This window comes from Pleurodeles waltl, chromosome 8, assembly GCF_031143425.1.
Source record: "Pleurodeles waltl isolate 20211129_DDA chromosome 8, aPleWal1.hap1.20221129, whole genome shotgun sequence".
Lineage (NCBI taxonomy): Eukaryota > Metazoa > Chordata > Amphibia > Caudata > Salamandridae > Pleurodeles > Pleurodeles waltl.
The window spans coordinates 1515643591-1515658838 of NC_090447.1; the positions used below are offsets into that span (position 1 = coordinate 1515643591).

At 44.6% G+C, this 15248-nt stretch overlaps 1 protein-coding gene across 3 annotated transcripts in view; it reads right to left on the reverse strand.

Annotated features, from left to right (window-relative positions):
* Positions 1-487: 487 nt before the first annotated feature.
* The window catches only part of TRIM45 (tripartite motif containing 45), an 83282-nt gene continuing 68521 nt past the window's right edge, over positions 488-15248 (reverse strand). For all 3 annotated transcript variants that reach the window (XM_069202810.1, XM_069202811.1, XM_069202812.1), the window contains exon 7: positions 488-14874. In XM_069202810.1, the coding sequence (XP_069058911.1) occupies positions 14726-14874 (149 nt within the window). In that variant the 3' untranslated portion in view covers positions 488-14725. The remainder of the gene's footprint in view (positions 14875-15248) is intronic.

The following is a 15248-nucleotide window of genomic DNA, read 5'->3' on the forward strand; positions in this document are numbered from 1 at the left end:
CATGATCACTTCATAAACATAATCACAGGTTCCCAGATTGTTCAGGTTTACAAAGGAAAGTGACTTGACTACACCCAGTCAATTGTGGATCAATAAAAGAACAGAAGATATCCCAGCTCAGCTTTTATACCAAAGTTCCTCAGCCTTATTGAAGTCAATGAAACTAATTGTCCCAATTAACTTGTCACTTATGTGGGATGTGCTGAGTCTAGCCACATCAAATATCCAGCGAGCTGAAGGAAATCACACTGGAAACACAAATTCTTGGATATATTTTAAATAAAATCTTCATCTCAAAGGAACCACTTCACAGATCTGAGTTCAGACACTAGAGGCAGTGTGTTACAAACTTTCATCATGTGCCATACTCAACAACGCAACATAACTCCAACACCACAACTCACCATCCCACACGCAGCAAAAGTCCATCTTTATTTTGGAATTCAAAATGTCCATTCTCATCAAAAAGATGGGTCCAGGTCAGGAGTAAAATGGTAATTCTTATGTTTTATTGCATAAATAAAAATACTCCATCATTTGCATTTTAACATTAAGTTTAATTTGCAGAAGCTGCCACATTTATACTTTCTAACCTTGGAAAACATAAATAGGTACCACATGTTTTGTGCATTATCAGAGAGGAAACCCCTTATTTGTATTTTGTCCTCCTTCATTAGTTTTTTCGATGCGAGGAAAGATATGGCCCTTATTTTTAAGGCATTTGTCCCTGAATAAAGCAGTTTTAAGACCATGATTCCTAGCTTAGCGTCAGTAAATAAGGCTCATGGTGTTAGTAATTCTGGTGCAATTGTCTAGATGACACACCCCAGGTTTCTCCATACATGTGTGCAACATGGTAGCTGTCTCTACTCACAATATAGCTACACAAACTGCATCTCCTTTCCCTGAGAAGCAGCCACAGATCCTACTTGGTCTCCAGCTTTTTTCTGCTTGTTCTCATGTTGGGTGTTCTGTACCAGTCACATTCATGTTTATGTTATCTTAGAAGATAGAAGCTGTATGTACTGAGGAGGATCTGATTTTGCTTATGGCTGTGCCTTGCAATGCCTGAACTGCAGGGACGTGGCAAAGCAGAGAGCAGCAGAATGGAATTGTGCTTCCGGCATAGTTAGGCGCAGTCAGAAACCACACCGAAGAGTGGGTCTGGTTCCCAAAGGCACAGCCAGACAGAATAATAATGACCACATAAATATAGCGCATTATACCATTTGCTTTGTCTCTTGGAGCTGAAAGGTGTTCATTATGACCTAGTCACAATTAGAAGACAACTGCACTTCGTAGATAGAATAAGATTGTTACTTGGTGCATAGCAATGTGTATGGTCGTAGCATGAACAGAATAATAAGGCACAGCCACCGAGAGAAATGTGCTCCAGCCGCAGTAATCACAGCTGCAAGTAGTAAAGAACCCCACCGCATGCAAGGTAAGGCACACGAGAGGAACAGAGCTGTGCTTCACACACAGTAAGGCAAAGGCATAGCCAGAACAGGGCTGTGCTTCAATAATAGTAAGGCAAAGGCATAGCCAGAACAGGGCTGTGCTTCAATAATAGTAAGGCAAAGGCATAGCCAGAACACAGCTGTGCTTCAATAATAGTAAGGCAAAGGCATAGCCAGAACAGAGCTGTGCTTCAATAATAGTAAGGCAAAGGCACAGCCAGAACAGAGCTGTGCTTCAATAATAGTAAGGCACAGTGGTCAGTAGTAAAGAACCACACCTCATGCATGCTAAGATAGTCATAGCCAGAACGGAGCTGTGCTTCAATAATAGTAACGCACAGCTGTCAGTAGTAAAAACCACACCTCATGCATAGTAAGATAAAGTAAGCGAGAACAGAGCTGTGCTTCCTATAATAGTAACACACTGTACTTTTGGACATAGTAAGGCACAGCTGTCATCAGTAAAGAACCACACCGCATGCACAGTAACAAAGGCATAGTCAGAACCGAACTGTGCTTCAATATTAGTAGGGCACAGCTGTCAGTAGTAAAGAACCACACCTCATGCATGATAAGATAGTCATAGCCAGAACAGAGCTGTGCTTTCAATAATAGTAACACACTGTACTTTGGACAGAGTAAGGAACAGGTGTCAGCAGTAAAGAACCACACCTCGTGCATAGTAAGATAGTCATAGAGAGAGGAGAACTGTGGTTCAATAATAGTAAGGCACAGCTGTCAGTAGTAAAGAACCACACAGTAAGCACAGTAAGATAAAGGCATAGTTAGAACAGAGCTGTGCTTCAATAATAGGAAGGCAAAGGCGTAGCCAGTACAGAGCTGTGCTTCAATAATAGTAAGGCACAGCAGTCAGTAGTAAAGAACCACACCTCATGCATGCTAAGATAGTCATAGCCAGAACAGAGCTGTGCTTCAATAATCGTAACGCACAGCTGTCAGTAGTAAAAACCACACCTCATGCATAGTAAGATAAAGTAAGCCAGAACAGAGCTGTGCTTCAATGACAGTAACACACTGTACTTTGGACACAGTAATTCATAGCTGTCAGCAGTAAAGATCCACACCTCGTGTATAGTAAGATAGTCATAGCCACAACAGATTTGTGCTTCAATAAGAGTAAAGCACAGAATCCAAAAGAACTGAAGTCTTTTTTGGGCACAGTAATCACAGCTTTCAGTAGGAAAGAATCACACCTCATGCATAGAAAGGCACTCAGACAGGACTGTCTGGGAAGCTACAGGTGTAGCCAGAACAAATCTGTGCTTCAGTAATAGTAAGGCACAGCTAAAACACAGACTGCGAGTGTGGGCCCAGTCACTACCATAAATGCAACAGAACTGCGAGTGTCAGTCCAAGTCAAGGACGATGTAATCATCATGCAGTGTTATATGGCACGTCATGAATCCAACATCACTCATCAGCAAACTGTGGCCTGTTGCAGAACCCAGGCAAATTCTGAGACTGCTAATGTTTGATGTTCTCTGGTACTAAACTCCATGATATAACAAGTAAAAAATATAATCACTTACTGAAATGTGAGGTAGAAAATAAAATTTTTATCTCATTAATGAGATACTATTTAGAGCAGTGTTCCCCGGGCCGCGGACCGGTTCCGGTCCGTGGATCAATCGGCACCGGGCCGCCCCACTGTGGCGGGCGGTAAATGTCTGATAATTTTTCCGTGGCCCGCTTGTCACACAATGGGACAAGCGGGCCACGGAAAAATTATCAAACATTTACCGGTCCGCGGCGATAAAAAGGTTGGACAATACTGATTTAGAGTGTTTGCTTGGACTTACTAAAGCTAAACACCAGATGTTCTTTATTCGGAAGGTGAGTCCAACTTACGTCTGTGTACCAATTTTAGGGGAAAACACTACAATTCCTGAAGGAGACCGCGTGGGGAACGGATTACCATGGACCATTTAGATTTGCTACAGTAAAGTGTAGATAATATGTGTTCGATGGCATGTGTAGCTGCAGATACACATGTTGTGCATAGCCCGCCATCTGGTGTTGGGTCGGAGTGTTACAAGTTGTTTTTCTTCGAAGAAGTCTTTCGAGTCACGAGACCGAGGGACTCCTCCTCCTTGCTTCCATTGCGCATGGGCGTCGACTCCATCTTCGATTGTTTTCTTTCCGCCATCGGGTTCGGACGTGTTCCTTTTCGCTCCGGGTTTCGGGACAGAAAGATAGTTAAAAATTCGGAAAATTGCGTCGGTATTGTTGCGTTCGGGATCGGGTTAGATAGAATCGACACCGAATCGAATCGTGAAGAGCTCCGGTAGCCCTTCGGGTTAATTTCGATCCCGCGTCGGGGCCTGGTCGGCCCGACCGCGTGTAACATCGAGGCTGATGGAACGGACCCCGTTCCGATTCTGCCCTAAATGCCACAACAAATACCCATATACAGACCAACATTTGGTCTGTAACCTGTGCCTGTCGCCCGAGCACAAGGAAGAAACTTGTGAGGCCTGTCGTGCGTTTCGATCCCGAAAAACGCTCCCTGACCGGCGCGCCAGAAGATTACAGATGGCGTCCACACCGACAGGACACCGAGAGTTCGAGGAACAAGGAGAAGAAGAGGAAGCCTTCTCTATCCATGAATCGGACTCGGAAGAACTCGACGTCCACGAAACAGTGAGTAAGACGTTGAAGCCAGCACACAAGAGAAAACACAAGGCCCAGGGGACGCCACTGCCAGCAGGCCATGGCTCAACCCATAAAGTTGGTGACCGCCCATCGGCACCGAAAAAGGCCGAACTAGTGCCGAGATCGTCCGACTCGGGTCGAGACACAGGCACGCAGCAATCTCGGGACCGAGAAAGTGCTGCCGACAAAGATCGACGCCGAGACAGCGGAGCCGAAGCTGCTCGACGCAGAGACAGCGGCACCGAGGAGGATCGACGCCGAGAGGTTTCGACTCCCAAAAAGAGAAAAGTCGCCTCGGAGCCGAAAACGAGTAAGGACATAGTTTCGGTGCCGAAACGACCGGCAACCGAGCCAACTACCAGCTCATATTCAGAGGAGCAATCACTGTCCTCTCAATTACGCAAACATAGATTCGTGGAAGAGTTACAGTCCACTGAAGTAGACCACACTCAAAAGCGGATCTTTATACAGAGTGGAACAGGGAAGATCAGCACCCTTCCCCCTATTAGGAGAAAAAGGAGACTTGAGTTCCAAACACAGGAACAAGCACCACAAACAAAAGTGGTGAAGAAGGTAACTCCGCCACCCTCTCCTCCACCTGTAACTTACATATCACCGGCACAGACTCCGTCACACTCACCGGCTCACACCACCATGAGCCAAGATGACCAGGACGCTTGGGACCTATACGACGCCCCAGTGTCAGACAACAGCCCGGAGGTGTATCCTACCAAGCCCTCACCACCAGAGGACAGCACAGCGTATTCACAGGTGGTAGTTAGGGCAGCAGAGTTCCATAACGTGTCGCTACACTCAGAACCTGTCGAGGATGACTTCCTTTTCAACACCCTCTCCTCCACCCATAGCACCTACCAGAGCCTGCCTATGCTCCCAGGAATGCTAAGGCACGCAAAGCAAATCTTCAAAGAGCCTGTCAAGAGTAGAGCAATAACACCAAGGGTGGAAAAGAAATATAAAGCACCGCCCACAGACCTTGCTTTCATCACCTCACAACTGCCACCAGCTTCAGTCGTAGTAGGGGCGGCTCGCAAGAGAGCCAACTCTCACACATCAGGCGATGCACCACCTCCGGATAAAGAAAGCCGCAAGTTCGACGCAGCCGGAAAAAGGGTCGCAGTACAAGCTGCAAACCAGTGGCGCATCGCTAACTCTCAAGCGCTCCTAGCGCGATATGATAGAGCCCATTGGGACGAGATGCAGCACCTCATCGAGCATCTACCCAAAGATTTACAAAAAAGGGCGAAACAGGTGGTTGAGGAGGGACAAAACATCTCCAATAACCAAATACGCTCCTCTATGGATGCAGCTGACACAGCTGCAAGAACAATTAACACAGCAGTAACCATAAGAAGGCACGCGTGGTTACGAACAACTGGCTTTAAACCGGAGATAAAGCAAGCGGTGCTCAATATGCCATTCAATGAGCAACAATTGTTTGGACCTGAAGTGGACACGGCAACTGAGAAGCTAAAAAAAGACACTGACACTGCCAAGGCCATGGGCGCACTCTATTCCCCGCAGGGCAGAGGCACTTTCGGCACCTTCCGCAAAACACCCTTCAGAGGGGGGTTTCGGGGTCAGACCACACAAGCCAGTACATCACATTCAACACCGTCTACCTACCAGGGACAGTACCAAAGGGGAGGCTTTCGGGGCCAGTACAGAGGAGGACAATTCCCTAGAAACAGGGGAAAATTTCAAAGCCCAAAAACACCTGCAACCAAACAGTGACTCACAGGTCACTCATCCCCTCCACACAACACCAGTGGGGGGAAGAATAAGTCAGTATTACCAATCTTGGGAGGAAATAACAACAGACACTTGGGTCTTAGCAATTATCCAATATGGTTATTGCATAGAATTTCTCCAAATCCCTCCAAATATACCACCAAAAACACAGAATATATCAAAACAGCATTCAGACCTTCTGGAAATAGAAGTTCAAGCATTACTGCACAAGAACGCAATAGAACTGGTACCAAGTACACAAATAAACACAGGAGTTTACTCACTGTACTTTCTAATACCAAAAAAGGACAAAACACTGAGACCAATCCTAGATCTCAGAACACTAAACACCTACATCAAATCAGAACACTTTCACATGGTCACGCTACAAGAAGTGTTACCATTGCTAAAGCAACAAGACTACATGACAACCTTAGATCTCAAAGACGCGTATTTCCACATACCGGTACATCTCTCGCACAGGAAATACCTAAGGTTCGTATTCAAAGGAATACATTACCAATTCAAAGTATTGCCGTTCGGTATAACAACCGCACCAAGAGTCTTTACAAAATGCCTAGCAGTAGTAGCTGCACACATCAGAAGGCAGCAAATACACGTATTCCCGTATCTAGACAATTGGCTAATCAAGACCAACTCACTGACAAAGTGTTCACACCACACAGATCAGGTCATACAAACCCTCTACAAACTCGGTTTCTCCGTCAACTATGCAAAATCACACATTCTGCCGTGCAAAGTACAGCAATACTTAGGAGCAACAATAGACACAACAAGGGGAATAGCCACTCCAAGTCCACAAAGGGTTCAAAATTTCCTAAAAGTTATACAAACCATGTATCCAACACAAAAAATACAGGCAAAGATGGTATTACAACTCCTAGGCATGATGTCCTCATGCATAGCCATTGTCCCAAACGCAAGACTGCACATGAGGCCCTTACAACAGTGCCTAGCATCACAATGGTCACAAGCACAGGGTCACCTTCTAGATCTGGTGTTGTTAGACCGCCAAACATACATCTCGCTTCTATGGTGGAACAGTATAAATTTAAACAAAGGGCGGCCTTTCCAAGACCCAGTGCCACAATACGTGATAACAACAGATGCTTCCATGACAGGGTGGGGGAGCACACCTCAATCACCACAGCATCCAAGGACAATGGGACGTACATCAAACAAAGCTGCATATAAATCACCTAGAACTGCTAGCAGTCTTCCTAGCGTTAAAAGCATTCCAACCCATCATAACCCACAAGTACATTCTTGTCAAAACAGACAACAATGTATTATCTAAACAAACAGGGGGGGACACACTCGACACAGCTGTGCCTCCTGGCACAAAAAATATGGCAATGGGCAATTCACAACCACATTCGCCTAATAGCACAGTTTATTCCAGGGATCCAGAATCAACTTGCAGACAATCTCTCTCGAGATCACCAACAGGTCCACGAATGGGAAATTCACCCCCAAATTCTAAACACTTACTTCAAAGTTTGGGGAACACCTCAAATAGACTTATTTGCAACAAAGGAGAACGCAAAATGCCAAAACTTCGCATCCAGATACCCACACAGGCAGTCTCAAGGCAATGCCCTATGGATGAACTGGTCAGGGATATTTGCGTACGCTTTTCCCCCTCTCCCGCTCCTTCCATATCTAGTAAACAAATTGAGTCAAAACAAACTCAAACTCATACTGATAGCACCAACATGGGCAAGGCAACCTTGGTACACAACACTGCTAGACCTATCAGTAGTACCCCACGTCAAGTTACCCAACAGGCCAGATCTGTTAACACAACACAAACAACAGATCAGGCATCCAAACCCAGCATCGCTGAATCTAGCAATCTGGCTCCTGAAATCCTAGAATTCGGACACTTAAACCTCACCCAAGAATGTATGGAAGTCATAAAGCAAGCTAGAAGACCATCCACTAGACACTGCTATGCAAGCAAATGGAAAAGGTTTGTTTGCTACTGCCACAATAATCAAATTCAACCATTACACGCATCTCCAAAGGATGTAGTGGGTTACTTACTACATTTACAAAAATCGAACCTGGCCTTCTCTTCCATTAAAATACACCTCGCAGCAATATCTGCATACCTGCAGATTACCCATTCAACTTCACTATTTAGGATACCTGTCATTAAAGCGTTTATAGAAGGCCTCAAAAGAATTATACCACCAAGGACACCACCCGTTCCTTCATGGAACCTCAACATCGTCTTAACAAGACTCATGGGTCCACCTTTTGAACCCATGCATTCTTGCGAAATACAATTCCTAACCTGGAAGGTTGCATTTCTCATCGCCATCACATCTCTAAGAAGAGTAAGTGAAATTCAAGCGTTTACAATACAAGAACCTTATATCCAAATACACAAAAATAAGGTAGTCCTAAGAACCAATCCTAAATTTCTACCAAAGGTTATTTCACCGTTCCACTTAAATCAAACGGTAGAACTGCCAGTGTTCTTCCCACAGCCAGACTCGGTAGCTGAAAGGGCACTACATACATTAGACATCAGAAGTGCACTAATGTACTACATTGACAGAACAAAAGACATCAGAAAAACAAAACAACTGTTTATTGCATTCCAAAAACCTCATACAGGAAACCCAATATCAAAACAGGGTATAGCCAGATGGATAGTTAAGTGCATCCAAATCTGCTACCTTAAAGCAAAAAGTGAGCTGCCCATTACACCAAGGGCACACTCAACCCGAAAGAAAGGCGCTAGCATGGCCTTCCTAGGGAATATTCCAATGCACGAGATATGTAAGGCAGCCACATGGTCTACGCCTCACACATTTACTAAGCACTACTGTGTAGACGTGCTATCTGCACAACAAGCCACAGTAGGTCAAGCCGTACTAAGAACTTTATTTCAGGCTACTTCCACTCCTACAGGCTGAGCCACCGCTTTTGGGGAGATAACTGCTTACTAGTCTATGCACAACATGTGTATCTGCAGCTACACATGCCATCGCACTGAAAATGTCACTTACCCAGTGTACATCTGTTCGTGGCATTAGTCGCTGCAGATTCACATGTGCCCACCCGCCTCCCCGGGAGCCTGTAGCCGTTTGGAAGTTATCTTCAACTTTGTACATTTGTAAATATATTACTTAAACCTTAATTGGTAGATACTTATTCACTCCATTGCATGGGCACTATTACTAACACACACAACTCCTACCTCACCCTCTGCGGGGAAAACAATCGAAGATGGAGTCGACGCCCATGCGCAATGGAAGCAAGGAGGAGGAGTCCCTCGGTCTCGTGACTCGAAAGACTTCTTCGAAGAAAAACAACTTGTAACACTCCGACCCAACACCAGATGGCGGGCTATGCACAACATGTGAATCTGCAGCGACTAATGCCACGAACAGATGTACACTGGGTAAGTGACATTTTCAATACTTAACTTCCTGTATAGACTATAGAACAGAGAAAATAAATGATTTAAGAGTTTTAAAAAAAATTTAGTCTGAGATGTACAATGATGCATAAATAAAATAATGTCTTTAAAAAAAAATCTATTGTGTTTTAAAGTCATTAAGACATAATGTAAATGTAAGAGTTTGACTACTAACTTACTAAAGAGAACTATTTCAGTAAATATAAAAATAAATCCTAAAATACTGCCAGATACTTGAGGCTCGGCAAGGAACTGAGTGTAACTTTGAGCACAACAGGATATGGTTTTAAGGCATTAAAAACAAGAGTATTTTAAATTGAACAAGAACGCGTTTCAGGCACAAAGAGAATTAAAATCAAGTTTTCAATATAATAGTCTGAGTACATAGCAAATTAGAGAACTGTCTTTTGAAGTCAGTGTAAAAAAAATATAAGTAAGTCAGCAAAACACTACTAAAAATCAGATGTCAGAAACCTAAGTGTGCCACACTGAAAAGAATGAGAGGAGGCATTGGCTGCTCTGTGTGTATATTATTGTTTGTGCTTTACCAGAACATTAAGCAATGATGTCCTAAACCTGCCGTGTGAATGAAGAGGTGTTCAGCTGAGGAGTCTGACAGGCAGGTGCTGAGACTAGTTGGCTCTACTATAGTAAAACTCTGTAAGCATTTGATAATCAGAGTTTGGATGCTGTGACTTTACAGGCCATTTTCTGGCTGAAATAACATACCTTACTGGACCACTTGGCTGATACATTCCTGAGGGCCAGAGAAAATCCTTACGCTGTTGCTGCTGAACTGTGAAGGGGGAAGACCCTAGGAGGCATGCAGGTCTAACGAGCTAGTCCGGTACAGTGCAACCCTGGATGAACACAGAGCAAAGGCAGCGTACGGTTTCAGATATGCCATCTCTCACCCCCAAGCCTCTTACTACATGGGTGACAGCACAGCAAGGATCACGCCACCTTTGATGGTTGACCTACTGCAGCTAATACCTGTTTACAAATTTCTTAAATCTTAATGAAGGAAACCCTGTAGAAGGCATACCCTGCAAACTCACTTTAACTTCAGGGTCGAAGGCTCAGAGGTGGAGCATGCACAAGAACATGTAGATTTTGAATTAATAAGGTTGTGCCAACCTTTCTGCGTGAAATCTTAAATGTTATGTGCTGGTTATGTCTGCTGCAGACCTAGAGCGCCTCTCGCAGGTGTCAAGAACTTCAGCAGCTTCTCCAGCACTGACGAGAACCCTGATCATGGATGGGAGAGAAGGCGTCACATAGCACCTCGTCTTGATGTGGTTTCAATATCAGGTAATCAGTGAAAAATTTGAACTCTCACTTGCCTTCTGCTAAACCAGGCCATCAATTCTTTGGATCATTTAAAACTAAGTCAATTGGCTTTTTCTTTCAAAAACATAAAGCTCTGGAGCTTTGAAATGCTTTCCATACTTTAATTGATATTCAATGGACAGCTCCTCAATATTGAAAACAAAGTGGAAAAGAGTAGAGGCTAATCTTGACACACAATAACTGCTTGGAAGACTAAAATAAAAGACATCTCAGCTGACAAAATAGATTCCCAATACTGGACTGAAATGGCATTTGAGACGCTGTGCACATAGGTGGGGAGCATGTCCAGAACGCGTCATAATTGATACACCACTTCATTCATACATTTGGCACGAAGAACTACTCCATTTAGGAACAATAACTGAAAATCTGATTCATGGCCACTAACTGACGTATGAAAACCGTGTATACCGAGATGACTGCCCTAACAGTGGAAGGCGCCTTGGCCCATCTGAAAAATCGTCACCGCTTACAGACATACGTTCCAACCCAATATCATTAATAAAAAAAAAAAATACAAAGACGCTTAACATTACTTTTTGACACAAGCACAAACAATACTTGCCTTGGACAAATCTACAAGATCAAAACTGGGACTAAAACTTTCCACTGCCACATCCACACTTCCAGTTTGCTAACAGAAAAGGTAGAAAGTACTTGGTCCAAGGGACAGAACAAGAACAAAATATATGATTTAAGAAGCTGAACCAACACAAAAGACAGTCACAACACAGGGGCAATAAGTTGCCAGAGCTACAACAGAACTCTCACACTGACAAGGTGAGAATTCTGGTCATAAATGGTGAGTGAACTGTCACAAAAAGGAGAACTGGAACCTCAAAGAAGGGATCAAATCTCCAACTCAGTTCAGGATTGTGGGTGATTCACAGGCCTAGCAATGCATGGGAAGAAAGGGAACATTAAAGGATGCTGATGCTGCTACACAGCTACAGTCACTCATCTTGTGGCTGGTATCAGATTGTCATGGCTACCGAATTGTAAACAGTATACTATGAAAGTAGCCTGATGGTTGGACTGCAGTACTGGACACGCACTGGGAACTCCAGCTAGATACAGTTAAGACCAAAGCAGCCATGACGTGGGATACTAGAAATCCTAGTTTAAAAAAGCAATTGCTAGACAAACAGATGTAAACAATAAGAGTGCAAAACACCAATACAGCCAAAATCACTGAGATGCTGGTTTCTCGTAACAACTCCTTCCTGCACATGCAGAGATAAAAAGGTTGAATAGTAAATCAGAGATTTGCAAAGTAATAACTTGAACAGAACTGAGTGAAAGAGACAAAGAACACATGTCAAGTAAAAAGACACAATATGAACTAAAAGAATGGATCCAGCTTTGGCACAATGCAAGTACAAATAAAGCACTCATTGGTAACTTGAGCTATGGACCAGAACATGTACACAACACACTCTATTCCAGAGTAAGGTTTGTGCACTTCAAGAGACAATGTCCATGTTAAGTTCCATCAACTGAAGCATGAAGAGACATAAATATACTAGTACAAGTGTGTCACTCAATCAATTACCTCGCACAAGAGAGGTTTTCATCTGTTGCAGAGGTTACGCCTGGGCACTAAAATGGATTTGGTGATTCCAAGACAGCTCTCCACGTAGAAACAAGTCTTTGAATTACTCAAAAGAAAGGCCATGCAGAGTTATCACTTGGCACCTAAACAATAGACTTTACTACTCAACAGAGTGGATTCTATCCCACTTGCTGTGATGAAAGGCTGAGTCAGCCTGATTGAGATTCAGACCAGTGCAATACAACTTACAGAAAGATCTCTGCCAACTGGGTTCAATCTTGTGAGCTATATTTACAGCTTCAGCTGAACAGTCCCCATTACTGATCACTTTGCCACTGCCAATTTATCAAGCACGGTTACAGGGGAGGAGCTTGTAGGGCCTTTCGGACCAATCATATTTCTTGATCTTTCGTGCGCAATGTTACAATGTGACAAACCTCGAGCGATAGCCAGCGAGCAAGACATTAGCATGGTTCCCACCCATCACTTTTCTGTGAAATGGGCATGCCCGGACGCGGGTCCTCCCAATCCCTGCGTCACAGGACTCAAGGTAAACATTACCGAAAAGGTCAGAGTTGTTCAAACCGGACAGGGGTTCCTTATGTATGAAATCAGTGGCAACCAAGGCTGGCAGTTCGAACTACTCTTCCTATTGGAGCACAGCCATAGCTGGTTGGTATATAGCTAGTCTCTGTCTGAAGTGGCATAGTGGGTCAAAAACAATGGAATGGAATGCCTCCCCGAGCAATTACCAGTGGCTGACAGGTTTCCAAGCATTCTGCCAGCACAACTGTTTTTTCCTCAGTGCGAAAGAAAACATGTTCTATCACAGTAACCTACCACTGCAGTGGCAGACATTCGAGCTACAGTCATGACCAACAACTCAATCTGAATGTTCCCCTTTCTTGCACCGAACAAGAGCGAGTTACCCGTGTCTCAGTGAAGATGACTGGTGAGGGCTCTCGGCCCTAACCCAGCAGTGTGGTGGTGGCGAGTAAGTGATTGGCCCCTGCTTCCCAGTGTAGTGTTGGTGGTGTGGCAGGGACATAACTGAGGTCCATGCTGCCCCCACGGTGTGGAGGGCCCACCATGGTTCCTTGTTTTGGAACAGGACCCCCTCAGCCCTTAAGCCATACTATTGCACGCTTGGCAGAATGCATGCAGTGGCATGGAACAAGAAACATTTAAACGCTTGGGAAAGCTACTCTGCTTTCCCAAGCAGAAAAAAAACACAAGAAACACTGTTCGTGTAACATCGCTGGCAGACAAAGGCCCAGAAAGATACCCATGTCCACGGCAGGGACGTAATGCAGGCCCCTGCAGAATAGGTGGGCCCCATTGATCCCAAGACTAATGAATATCTGTGCGATCTGAGACCCCTGGGCCCCACCTGACATTCTGCATTTTGCGTTACACCACTGTGGTGAGGCTAAGAGTGTGGTGGTGGGGTGGGTGAGGAACTCTTTGACACTGCCCTAGACTGACTGAGCAGAGAAGTGTTAGAAAGCCGGGCCCTGCCCTCATGAAGACACTGACGTGGGTCCTAGTACAAGTCTAACTAACCCACGCTGGTTGACTGGTGCTGCACTGTGAGGTCAACGAAGGAGGAAATGGCATTTCCCTGACACCAGTGACATTCAAAAAGAATAAAGTCAGAAGTGTTGTGCTCAGTCTCACTGTCACGGTTACCAAATTCCTTACAAGGCCCCAGGTTTCTTTACCCAGGTTCTTCTACTGAACCCAGAGCCCCTCCAGCAACCCCAAAAGTTTATATATTGACCTAACAAGGGCCATCTATCTCATGTTCTATCCCTCTATACACCACTATAAGCCAGGAATTTCCTTGCCACTACATACCTAGCCAGATTAATAAAAATAAAATAATAATACGTTGTTTTTATGTACAGCTAAATACTGTTTGCCACTGCATCAATATAATCAGAAAGTGTTAATATTAGGTTACATTACTCAATTAAATAATTTTCAATTTATCAGCCATAGGAGGATGCCCTCCCAATCTTATTACCTGCTTGCGGGAATGTGAGCTCATGAACTACATGGATAACACCAGTAAACGCTTGACGTCATATGCCTTGGAACTACCTCTTCCTCACCTTAGGGCCTGCGCTTTCAAAATATTTTTTGCCACGAATTCTGAAACAAGAGAATATATTTCAAAGGCTGCCTCTAAAGGAAAACCAAGTCAATTGCCTAGGTTAAGGCAGCCCTGTTTTGTTGTCATGTGGGTATCTGTTCCCAGTAGTTGGGCCATATGATGAAGCACTTCTGGTACTGTTGCATAGTTTGTTCCCATCCATATAACTTTGATTAAACATAGACAGACTGGAGAGCTCCACTGGTGCCACATCTTGTCTGGTGGGTTTTCAAAGCTCGAAAGGTGAAGTTGAAAGGCACCTGCTAAGGGATTTAGCCCTGTTCGGGTGGTACATGCAGCTCTTTGTTACAACTTGGGTTGGCACCAAAGGCTTACATGGCTACAGTCCTTAGCAAGCTCCTGTGCCCACTGTCTCCTGCAATCGCCGCACACTCCGAGTTCTCAAGCGTCCTTCCACAGCAGGACCAGTGCGAACGTCCAGGGTGTCCTTTGTGTCCATGACCACAGCCCTGGTAGCCACCTGCCAAAATCAGAAGACAAAATCAGAAGAAAGTCATTAGAAGTGAGAAAATGGTGTTCAGTGCTAAGCCTCAAAACACAAACAGACTGATGGATTTAGACACAAGGACACAGAGAGCACTAGATGTAAAACAAAAAGAGTAGGGAGTTATGGAAAAGGGGGTTGGGAGGGTCCTCTCATAAAGGAATCCAAGACTTCCCTGTGGGCTGAAAACTAAAGCGGGGGTATGGTTCCCAGTCAACAAGAGGATCACCTTCAGACTCCTCACCCACGCACACAAAGCCCTTCACAACCTCGGACCAAAACTCATCAACCACCGCATCTCCTTCTACACTCCTCCGCGCACCCTATGCTCGACCGGACAAGCCCTGGCA